The sequence below is a fragment of the Amblyomma maculatum genome, chromosome 11, assembly GCF_055883805.1.
Source record: "Amblyomma maculatum isolate TAMU_Amacu chromosome 11, ASM5588380v1, whole genome shotgun sequence".
NCBI lineage: Eukaryota > Metazoa > Arthropoda > Arachnida > Ixodida > Ixodidae > Amblyomma > Amblyomma maculatum.
Window position 1 is genome coordinate 28,021,072 of NC_139354.1, and position 12,484 is coordinate 28,033,555.

At 43.5% G+C, this 12,484-nt stretch overlaps 1 protein-coding gene across 1 annotated transcript in view; it reads right to left on the reverse strand.

Annotated features, from left to right (window-relative positions):
* Positions 1-8,383: 8,383 nt before the first annotated feature.
* The window catches only part of LOC146173247 (venom metalloproteinase BumaMPs1-like), a 34,412-nt gene continuing 30,311 nt past the window's right edge, over positions 8,384-12,484 (reverse strand). Inside the window, exons 12-13 of the mRNA XM_084584906.1 lie at positions 11,438-11,587; positions 8,384-8,663 (exon numbers count right to left, since the gene is read on the reverse strand). Of these exons, the coding sequence (XP_084441032.1) occupies positions 8,436-8,663; positions 11,438-11,587 (378 nt within the window). The 3' untranslated portion in view covers positions 8,384-8,435. The remainder of the gene's footprint in view (positions 8,664-11,437; positions 11,588-12,484) is intronic.

Sequence of the window (12,484 nt, forward strand, 5' to 3'; positions counted from 1 at the left end):
TCAGAATATTCATTTCGTCACAAACTGCTTCGTTCAGCTTTTTGACCTTTGATAACGCGATGTCGACAGAATAGGCTACAATTCCATTTCAAGTGGAGTCGGTATTTGTTGATCTTGCTTTAATGTCATCTGCTGCAATAGCTATCTCTCGCTTTCATGTACGCGATTATAGTTACTTGAATTGTACACTACCCGTTTCGGTACTATTTCGGTGTCTTGTGCCATCAAATTCAGTTACCTGTAATCTGATGACACATTATGATTGTAGAAATATTTCGACTATTTCCACTATCTTTTTTCGCCTTCATTTCAGAGAAGCCTTGCTTAATATGCATAAAATAACAAAAATGGGGATACCTGAACACTTTGTCAATCTTGTCTGGGCAACCGGTGCGTTGTCAAGCTGCTGCTGCTGCTGCTGGTGCTGGCCTTTCCTTTTGTTCTATTTTTTCGCTCTTTGCATGTGGTTTAAATGCATTAACATACGTTGATTGATTGAAATGGATAGTCGCACAGCGTTAGAAAACGGATGGTAAGTGAAGTCACATCTAGCTAAAGCGTCAAATCACAAGGACGAATACCGCAGGTATGAAGTGAAGGGGATTTCCTCTGCTATCAGCAAATTCCCAGCTTGCGATTGTTCGTGAAAAAAGTACTGCAGCCTTTGAGAACAACAATGTTGTTTCATTCATGGACTGCGTTGCTAAGTTAACACCACTTTTAATTTAACATGCCTGTGCATTTAGATATTTCACCAGTGTAAATGTTCATCAGTAAGACTAAACGCGAACACATGAAGGTTATCAATGCGCACCAGGGAGGGCGACTCACTAGCCGATCACTCAAAGTGTGCCCGGTGCTGACCGTTGGTCGATGGGATCGCAGTGCAAGTACATTTGAAATTAGGCTTGTAATGTCTGTAAGTCGTTTTACACATCCCTTATCACATAGTTCGTTCGAAGTTGTCGGTTCAGAAAGAACTGAAAATCCCCTTTCTTGCACGGCCCTAGGGTAGACTTTGTCCTATAGCCCCAGTATCAATGTATGGACCCTCCGTTGCCAGCGGCTTTGGAGAGCGCTGGTGCAGCCGCCGTCGACTGGCTCAGAGAGTATTGGCGGAGATTTTCCAAAGTATTATCTGAACTCTGTTAGGTCTAGACGTGTACTTTGAGGTGGAAACGTTTTTAAACCCATTATGCTTTTTCATCGTTTGACACTGCTTTTATTCGCCCGGCAGTGCCTCCACGACTGCTGGCTTCTTTCTTTTTTGATTACTATAAGCCTCCGCGACCGGTTATTTATTGTATTTTCACCGTATGAAGTCGGGTTCTGTATCCTTTTGATCCAGCTATTTTTTTTACGTATTTTGCATTGGTCGCTGTGCTATTGATACGCATATCACGCGCGATTCATTTTTTTTTTGAGCTCCTTTATAATATTTAGTTTGTTCTGCCTTGCCCTTTGCTTCTAGTGCAGGGGCTATCTGTCATGCATAAGTCTGACTGCTTGCAAAGAGGTAAAAAATTAAGTGGGACGCACACGCCTTTTAACCCTCTTGAGGCTCCGTGACTGCTGCTTTTATCTCTTTTCAGCAAGATTTGTGTATTTAGGCAATTATCAGAGATTCAGTGGATTAATTTCTACTCTCAAAGAAATGATAAAGTATATAGAGCAGCCATGCACAGCCGAACCTCAGTGGATGTGTAGTACACGTCGTCGTGCAGTGTTCGTGCGTTCGGCAGGTGACACTCTCCACCGTGAGAGGAAATTTGAACATGATTCACCAGTTAGACGTTACGCAAGGGGCAGAGAGCAAGCACAAACCGTCTACACGAGTGCTAAAATGGCGTGCTGAACTGCCACCACCTCGCTCAATTTCAGGAACTGTCGGCCTATTTTGTAAAATCACAGCCGCTCTTCGGAGGCACACGCAACAAGTAAAAGCACTGATACCGCTCTTTCTCAGGAATTAAAAAGAGCACGACTTACACGGTGACATCTAAGTAGTATTTACCCCTTTTGGCTTTCCCACTGGCGTCCGAAACACAATAAATTTTTTGAAATATGTTATACTTCTTCTGCCATTTTCTCATTTGTCAAATAGTTTTGCAACGTTATTTCTGCTTATTATAAGTTTTGTATGAAGTTACAAGTCGACAACGCTATTTTTGTCTTCTTAGTTTCTTGTCAGCCAGCTGTACGGCCAAACTCCTGTGGCAGTGAGAATGCATCTTACTGCTCTTTTATAGCCCATTGTTTGCGTACAAGTGGTTAAGAGTAGTATGCTTTATTTACAATTTTGGGAACAACATATAATTTTCAAATTACAAACTGCTGAGGCGCTTGCTGTCTCTCACTCTCTCTCTCTCTCTCTATATATATATATATATATATATACAGCGGTGGCCTTGTGGTAGAGCATCCGCCTCGCATTCGGGAGGTACCGGGTTCGATCCCTGGTGCCGCCGGTTACCCACCGGTTTTTCCGATATATATATATATATATATATATATATATATATATATATATATATATATATATATATATATATATATATATATATCGTACATATCGGACAATAAGTCCATTATGTGACCCTTTTTCCAAGCATTTCACCCCAGAAGAGCCGAGCACCAGGCCGGAGGAAAGCCTGTACCCATAGAAAAACCGGTGGGTAACCGGCGGCACCAGGGATCGAACCCGGTACCTCCCGAATGCGAGGCGGATGCTCTACCACAAGGCCACCGCTGTATATATATACATATACATACATATATATATATATATATATATATATATATATATATATATATATATATATATATATATATATATATATAGAGAGAGAGAGAGAGAGAGAGAGAGAGAGAGAGAGAGAGAGAGAGTGAGAGACAGCAAGCGCCTCAGCAGTTTGTATATGTTGTTCCCAAAATTGTAAATAAAGCATACTACTCCTAACCACTTGTACGCAAACAATGGGCTATAAAAGAGCAGTAAGATGCATTCTCACTGCCACAGGAGTTTGGCCGTACATATATATATATATATGCTTGCGAAAAAGACGTTCTTGGTTACAGAGAAAATAAATAGCGGAGATGATTAACACTTCATTTATTCTTCGTCGACGTTTCGACCGGGTTCCAGTCTTTCTCAAGGCTCGAGAAAGAGAAAGGCCGGACCGGAAAGACCTCCCTATTCCCCAATCCGATTTCAGAGCTTAGACTCTTGGGCAACTGTGCATTGTATTCAGACGACGACGTGGCTATGCTCTCAGCCCTCCTAAATATGATTTTTGTATGAAACACATTCACAGGCAGCACGCGTCGCGTGAGCGACAGGCAATCAGATTGAAAGTAAGCTTATTTTCTAGATTACAAAACTTCTATCCCACGTCTGCCGGTCTCTTGGAACTGCTTGACGTCAGCCGACTGGGCTTTGCATCCTCAGCACGTGAAATGATTTATAACATTTGGTTTCGTACAGTTAGTCAGTGAGTCTCATGTTAAAAAAAATGCATGCCATGAATCAACTTTTGTCATTGTCTGTCACGCTTGAGAGCGAGAAGAGGGCTGAGTCGAGCTGGTTAGTTATTCTTGGACGGTATTAGTAAACCGCGATGACAAGCGGGATGGTAGAGAAGACAGCGCATTGTCCTATCTCCCGTCTCGTTTGTCAGTTCTGTTTCGTCGGAGTATCCAACTGTTGAAAGACTCAGGCAAGCATCTATTTTGAAGCAAGGCATCAGAACGTGTGCCGAATCCCCGAAGTCATCCACGTTTACTTCAACCTTCCTGGACATGAGGAGCTTGTATTGTGAAATGATTCTGAACTTGGTGCCTTAGCTTTGTGTAGACTTATCTTGTTTCTCGTGCAGTTCATGAAATCCAGGAATGAGTGAAGGAAGTATTGAGTGATGACGTATGTGTAGCAGATAGCGTTCGCATTCTTTACGATGCTGTAAATATTAACACTTTAGCTTGCATTCTACCGCATCAGGAGATGCTTAATAGCAGGAAAGGATCAAGTGCGCGCAGCGTTAAATCACGCTAAGCGAGTCCAGTACTAACGTCACTCTGAACTAACCATTGTCGAAGTCAGCACACGACTCCTTCAGTGCATTTATGCATGGCTTTGTGTTGACAGGTGTTTGTTACGGTTACAAGGACCGCCAGTGTGTTTTAATACAAAAATCCTATTTATTAAAGGAAAGGTACCCTAAGATGATGATAAGTCGGAGGGGGCGACGCCATAAGAGCAGTATATACGCTAGCTAGTCGTTAGCTTAGGAATTCATAGATATGCTGCGGCTTGTGAGTTCGTGAAAAAATGCCTTAAAACTCACAGCAGCGGTACTAAATCCCACCCGTATGGTACTAAACATTTATGCGGCGTAAATTATTCACTCTGTTTGGTTTGAACTAAACAGTTCAAGCTCTAAACGTAGGTAGGAGACGGTCCCCGTCTTTTTTAATGTATTCGAAATGAGTAGAAACCCTCAGTGGTCATGAGATGCCCAAATGGTGTCTCTATTCTGTTGATAGACTACTTTCTAGTATATTCACAAAGATATGCAGGAAAAAAGAGGGGATAGCTATGAAAAGAAAAGCCACTGATAGAAGAAAAATCAAGGAGAATTTTGTTTGCTGTTGATCAATTTAAAATAATGACGCAGTTGGGGCTAATAATCATAAAGTAGGAGAAAAAAACAACCAAATGCCTCGACATCTGAAATCACGACATCTGAATTTCGGAGGCCATAGAACGAAAACGTCGGAAGTCACGTGTCCAGAACCCGACCGGCGCCAAGTGGGTGTTTTTTTTCTTCTATTTCAAATCCATTACCTCCTTGAGTACTTCAATATTTCCGATTATTCAACATAAAAAAGTCCTGCACGCTTTCATTGGAGAGAGTGGCTCTTGGCTCCTTTTGTATGTTCATTGTTAGTGTCAAAATTCAGTCGTTTACATGGATATTGGAACGAGGTGCTCAATAACACACACACACACACACACACACACACACACACACACACACACACACACACACACACACACACACACACACACACACACACACACACACACACACACACACACACACACACACACACACACACACACACACACACACACACACACACACACACACACACACACACACACACACACACACACACACACACACACACACACACACACACACACACACACACACACACACACACACACACACACACACACACACACACACACACACACACACACACACACACACACACACACACACACACACACACACACACACACACACACACACACACACACACACACACACACACACACACACACACACACACACACACACACACACACACACACACACACACACACACACACACACACACACACACACACACACACACACACACACACACACACACACACACACACACACACACACACACACACACACACACACACACACACACACACACACACACACACACACACACACACACACACACACACACACACACACACACACACACACACACACACACACACACACACACACACACACACACACACACACACACACACACACACACACACACACACACACACACACACACACACACACACACACACACACACACTTAATCAATTCACCCTGTCATTAAGTCCTCCTGCATCGGCTTGCAAACGTGGTACATTTTGGTGGATGTAGGGACGATATTTTGGTACTGGTTCTGAGGATTTGACGCCTAGTTGCACCTTGGTCGCCGGGTGAGGGCCCGAATCCTGTGGCCCTGCTCTATCTCTGCCTGAGTTGATAAACAAAGCTATGGTGGCGGTGGTCCATCCTCCTATTTTGGCATGTCTTTACTATGTTCACCACCGCAGGCGTCGACCATAACCGCACAATTTCAGATACAGTAAGTGATTATCTGTTCCTATCTTAAGCGATTTCGCATTTTTCTAGCGTTGAAGTCATTCGGAATACTTATGCTAGATTCTCGGGCTCAGTGGCAGTACACTGTTGCCCCCGAACTACTGAACTGGTTGTGCTATTATAATGCTGATAGTCTGGGCGATAAGGAAAACATCGACAGACAGTGAGATGTACTGAGAAGGAGGCTGTTGGTCCTGTTTTTGGAGAGGAGTCTCCTAAGGTGGAGTAGAATTGTAATAAGAAAGTAGCATCCCCCCAAGAGCTGCCATACTACTACAAAGGAAAGCTATGCAGTTTTTTTCAGAAACCTCATAGTTACAGAAAAATTCGTCCAGGTCCGAGTTTTGAGCATGGAACCACCGCCTGTCCGGGCCAGTCGCTATACCCGTTGAGCTAACTAGGACGGCTAGCAGATTAGGTGGTGGGACAGGTGCGGACTGATCAATAAATATTACAAAGTGGGAACGGTGTAGGCCAAGTGTTTTTGGGGAATCCCCACCTCTGATCCACCTTGCTTGTTTCCAAGCAATGTGGAGCAGAGGTGTGCCAACCTTATGGTAGGCGTTGGTCACAACATACCTTACGCCGACCCCGACGTTTTCTCTCAATGGGGCTTCTAATCATAACGCCTTCAAAGCTCTGTTTCCGCAGATGTATGCGCAGCGGAATGCGTGGGCATCACACATAAAACGAGTATGAGAAATATAGGCTTATTTTGGATGACAGCATGCTGAGGACATAATGGTGTACACACTATGGCGGAAAATATCAATGGAAAAAAGAAACAAAGTGAAATAAAAATTTCGTCTAATTGAAAGTTCTTTCGAGCTGATGGACTAAAAGAGGTCAACACGGTACTTTGCTCCACCGGTGCTCTACCACGAGCCGCGATGGTTTTGGTGGTCCGCAACGCGAGGGTTAATTAAAGGGGAAAGTTTTCGGAAAGTTCAAGAAGCGAGTAGTCAGAGGTAAATTCTGGGTATTATCAAAGATCTCATAAGACACTACCGTATCACTGAATAAAACCCGCTGTTTCAAACGCATAATACTGGTACAGTTGCGCAGTAGATAAAAGCGCACCTAAACTTGTTTAAACCTTTAAAGAAGCCGTCTAGTTAAAGCACACGCCCATGGAGAAACGTGACACTCAAGTATGTGCCATCATTTATTTGTTGCATTTGCGGTGCATGCTGAATGCAAAGTCAAACAAGTATGACAACTCGTTGCTTATGACCTGGTTTCGTACATATAACAGAGTAGTATTTACAGCAGCCTACACTATTTACAGTAGACTGACGTCGTCTTGAAGGTAATTGTTCTGCAGAGAAGATACCAAGACGAAAGAAAATGGGACAAGAAGGTCCGGGGCGTCAATCTCGATCTTTAAGAGAATTATTACCCTGTGCTCGTGTTGTGTGCGTCCGCCTGTCACATCATTCGTTAGGATGGCAGTAGAGATAGTTGACAAACTAACCACCAAGCTGTGGCGACGATAGTAACGTAGTTATTAACGCGATCGCATTAGGGGTCAACTTACTACAAAAAAACCGGCATTGGTATTGTCGTCGTTCATGTCCACTTTTACCGGACATCTTTTAATTGCAGGGCAACTGCGGCATATTGCAAGGCACAGTTATGCACACGTTATTGGAAGTCGTCTAAGCCATGCGATGCGTGGCGAAAATTTTTTAACGTTTTTGTGGTGCACGCACCGTATAATCAAATATACCATAAAGAACCAATGGCCTGCGTTGTTTAAAATAATTTTTAGGCCACTGGGGAATATTGTAGGGTATTTTTGTGAACATATTTATAGACACAGTCTAAGGTGTTACAAAATTTCGTGGGTGAAAATACGCTGACAAAAAGTAATAAGGCAGCCATAGAAAACTAGTAGCCGTTTTTGAAAATAGCTAATAAACGGCAAGCTTGCCGAGGGAGCATATTCGGATGTTTTGATTGCTATGGAGCAGTTATATAATATGGGAAACAAATCACGTGCAAAAACTCTTTCCTTAGATGTCTTAAAATCTGCATATGGTTGTCGGCGTCTTTGGTGTTGTTAGCGAAAGGTCATTACCATGCTTATGGCAGGTGGCCTGTGACATGAATAAGCAGGAATTGGTGGGTGAGTTGTGTTACGTCACGAGGCCACGTGACATGGAGCTGTTAGCAAGGGTTGGCGGGAGCTGGGAATCGAACCCAGAACACTTGGCTCCCAAGTCATACACGCGGCCACGCGTGGCTCAGTGAAAGCCCTGCTTTATTCACGTCGGGTTGCAATTCACCTAATATGATAGGTTACGGCTGTATGCTATTGAGTACGTATTAGGTAACAGAGGCAGAAATTGATGAATTATTGAATAAACGATCTGCAAAGTGCATGCCCGAGAGCGAGGATTCGCAAGGGGACCCTCCGAAGGACGCCATCAACACAGCCGCATAATATTTTTGAAGGCCCAGTTAAGTGTCGCCAAAATTTTATTTGACATGCTTCCGATTATAATTCCTTCTGGGAGGCCTCGGCCCATACAGAGTACTCGTAGCCCCAGTAGTAGTCGTTGAGCTACAGTCGCAGCGACATTCATCCGTACTGGCAGCTGATGGCGTCGTTGGTTCTGATTGCGTGCTCTCAGCTTGTTGGGTTTGAGGCTCGGGCGCTTCCGTCGCTACGTCTTGCTTTCGTGTACACACGCCTCGAATACAAATCTGGAATGATTAAAATGGGACGGCCTTTAGTGGGACATTGTTAAGGGCCCTGTTTGGCACAAAATCCGGCGTCCGCATTGTGAGCGAAACTTGCCAACATGCCTCTTGCAGGTGGTAGGTGACATGGTTATGAACTGATTGGTCATGGGGTTCTGTGATGTCACGACACCATAGATAACACTAATTGTAACCTCGGACAACTTCAGTGTGATTTGGGGGCGAGATGGCAATCTAACTTGGGAAGCTTTGATCTCAAGTTACACCTAGGCCACGCAGGCGCGTTCATGATGCTTTGTTAAAGTCGGGCTTTATGTCTATGTTGGATGGTCATTTCCAAAATCGTGTAGCGTGTTGCTGTGCTCTATTGAGTTTGTACGCGATAACAGACGATCCTAAGAGATCAGTGATTAGGCGAATAGTAAAATGCATGTATGTGAACAAAGATTCACTAGGGGAGCTACAGATAGGACAGCAGTTAACGCTTTGGCGTCATACTCTAGAAGCCGCAGCTGTGTCCTCATTTTAGTGTACGCTAGCATTAAAGCCCACATTAACCGGTTTCGCCAATATCTGTTTCTCTTCGCGAAGCCGTGAAGTCGTTGGTATGAGCTCCCAACTTGGGTAGCACTTTTGAGACCATGTTGAGAGGTTTTGAGATCGGGTTGGGAGTCCAAGCTACCGTGACTCTTGGATCGGGAGTCAGAGTTGCTATAGGTCTTTCAGGCGCGTTCGTAATGGCTTTGTTAAAGCGGGGCATTGCATCTATGCCGGGTTGTATTTCGCTCCAAGTGGTGGATTACAGCTATATCTGATGAGTGTGGGCTGCCCGGAACCATAAGCGAAGTGAAAACCGAGGTTTTAGGGAGACTAATTTGCACGCAGACTAACTACGCTAAATCGCCGTTATTCTTTTTCTCAAGCCGATAGTTGAAGATATTTACAGCACCGTATCAAGCGCGAACTTTATTTTTAGTAAACCTAACTTTTCATCGTTCTCGCTTTCTGAAGAAGTCAATAATTTAAGGTACTTCGAAAATGTATAACCGAAGTATAGGGAATTGATTCAAATATACACTTCTGCAGAATTCATAGTCTACGTGCAGAAGATTCAACCTCCGAAAACACTACACTTAATTTGTTCTTTTTCTGTTTCTCTAAATGCAGCGAAACAAAAAGCATTGTACAGTACGCATCTGGTGGCTGTGACCACGAAATAGAGGGCTCGCTCCATAGCTGGTAATGGCGAAATCCATGTCATTTGTAACAGCCTAAAGAAAGCATGCCCTTTCGCTATGCATGTCGCAGATAATAAATGTACATGAATGCTTGTACAGTTCGTTGTAGGACAATGAAACTAGAAGGCAACAATACTTTGATCGGGATTGGCAGATTTGGAACTATGTGCACTTTTAACACGCCCGGATCGAATGGAGTCGAATAACTTCGAATGAACTGCAGCTTCGAGTTAGGCGAGCCTTAACTGATGAGAATGAATGATACAGCAATTTTTCCGCCGTAACCACTGTTTCTGCGTGGCATGACGCTAGTTACGTTGCTATGCCACTACCTCCTTTACATATTGTGCCAAAATGAGTCGCGTAGAATAGACATGCTAAACGTCATTTCTTTGGCGAAACAAATCAATGCTTCAATATTAAAATTAACAAAAGAAGCTGTTAATACAACCCGTTATTGGTTTTAGGCCCATATGTGACCTTGTGTGTTTTTACATGGTACCGTTTATTTGAAGACTAGGCTGTGGATAACATTCTTTTGACATCGAACCATGCATTTGCTTTATATTTCACAATTCAGATACACAATCTTTAATTACCATGTAAGCGCAATATTGGGTGCTTCATGATTCTTTTTACCTCTTCTTTTGGTGACCCTTTCATCTCTTCCTTAGTCCCTTCCTTCACTCTACTGTCCCTCCCCCCCTCCCCCCCCCCTCCCCTCACCACTCTCCGTTCCTTTTGCTTACGACGTATAACATTTAGGCAAATGTGGACCCTCCCCGGCTTCGGTAAAAGGTTCGAGCCTGGAACTACACAAAATGACGTAAGTATTTCCATTATTGTTATGGGCGGATGTACGCGTCGGCATCCGTGGATCTCGCACATGATCAGGGCATATCACTGTCTCTGCGAGCGCCGCATAAGACACTTCTAGATTTACAGCTATTCAATTCATATTGCTTGCCTAAGTAGTTGCTTCCAGCACCAAAAACTTAGGCAAGAAGCAAGCATATCGAAGTCAGTGAGAGCAGCCTTGACAGAAGGTAGTTAATGGCTCCTTTAGAAGAGCCGTAAGGTTTGCAATATGTTGTCATTTACGGCTTTCGAAATTGCTTTGTTGGTTTTCTATTCTCACCGCGCTTCTTTAAGCCTGCTTTCTTAAGTTAACGGAAACATTATGCAGAAAATTCGGTGTCGGCTTCGTTGGCGAAAAATCATGGTCAAAGCGCTGGGCGGTAGTAGTTGGCAGCTGACATGGCCGAGCACTGATTTTCCGATGGTTTCTGCGACTTGACGAGACCACATGATATGTGAAAGTTGAGAGGAGCTGCATATTCGGGTTGCTCATTTTTGAGATGGAAAGGTGGAATAATAATAAACCTGCCAATAATTTTTCGTAGCCGAGGCCAGCATGCTACACCTGTAGACCACACAAGAACGCTCACACGATTTTCTAAAACTGGGCTTTGTATCTGGGGTGGTAGCTTAGGGTACTCAAAAAGAAGAACTTAAGTGTCCCTCGTAATTTTCACTTACTTCGTTAAATCCACAAGGCATGTAATCCAGTGCCGGTGCAAGAACGTAGTAAATCGAGAAGTATTGTTGACAATAACCGTTATTAAAGCACTGTAAACGAGGTACACGGTATTGGCATTTCAACTTGCATTGCTTAACTGAAGGTGACATCTGAAAGGAGCAAAAAAAGGTTTTTAGGATTTGTATAAACTGCAGACACCAACAGGCGGGTATTAAAATTTGGGGGTGGGCAGTGGAGGCTTGAAGTATCGGATTCAGGAAAACGATAACCGTACGCCTAATTAAAAACAAATGCGACGTTACAATTGCAAAGAAAGCACAATATAACATAGAAGGCAAAATATGTAAAAAAAAAAGAACACAAACAAACAGTGTTGAAAATACGAGCCAAACATTTGTATAAAAATGAAACGGGTTTCGGAAAGCGGAGGGTTGTCGTTGCTCACAAACAAAGAGGTTATAACCTAAATGCGAACGGAATTTGTCATTTGCAAGTTCCTAAAAGCGGAAAATAAGCCGGGCAGTTCTGTATAAGTAATTCTGGGGGAAATAGCGAAGTCCGCAAATTGTACAGTATCACATGGTAGTGACAATGCTGAGGGCACAAAATAACAGACCGTCGTGGTAGCACTGAAATCAACTCTTTATTGGTCTTACTTGCGCCCGCAAAAACCTAAGAAAAGCAGCGGCCGCGGTATCAGCAAATGCGCTCGCTGAACTACGAATACCCAGGCGTTCGGCAAAGAAACATCTAGGTAAACAGGCCGATTTGGACGAGAGCAACCTGAAGGAATGCGGAAGTCGTCAGGCTAGGCTGGAATTGTTTGATGTGCATCCCGGCGCACCTTGCGCGACAAAGAAATGAAAAGTTAAAAAAGTTTCAGCCAAACTGAGCGTGAACAAACAAAGATTATAAGATCGTTTCACGCGCTACAGCAGCTTACACTTCGGGTCTGAAGAGCACGAAAAGATGTTTGAAATGTAACATAGGCCACAATTATTGTGGATTAATGTCGGCAAACACATATTGTGCGATGATTTTTAAAG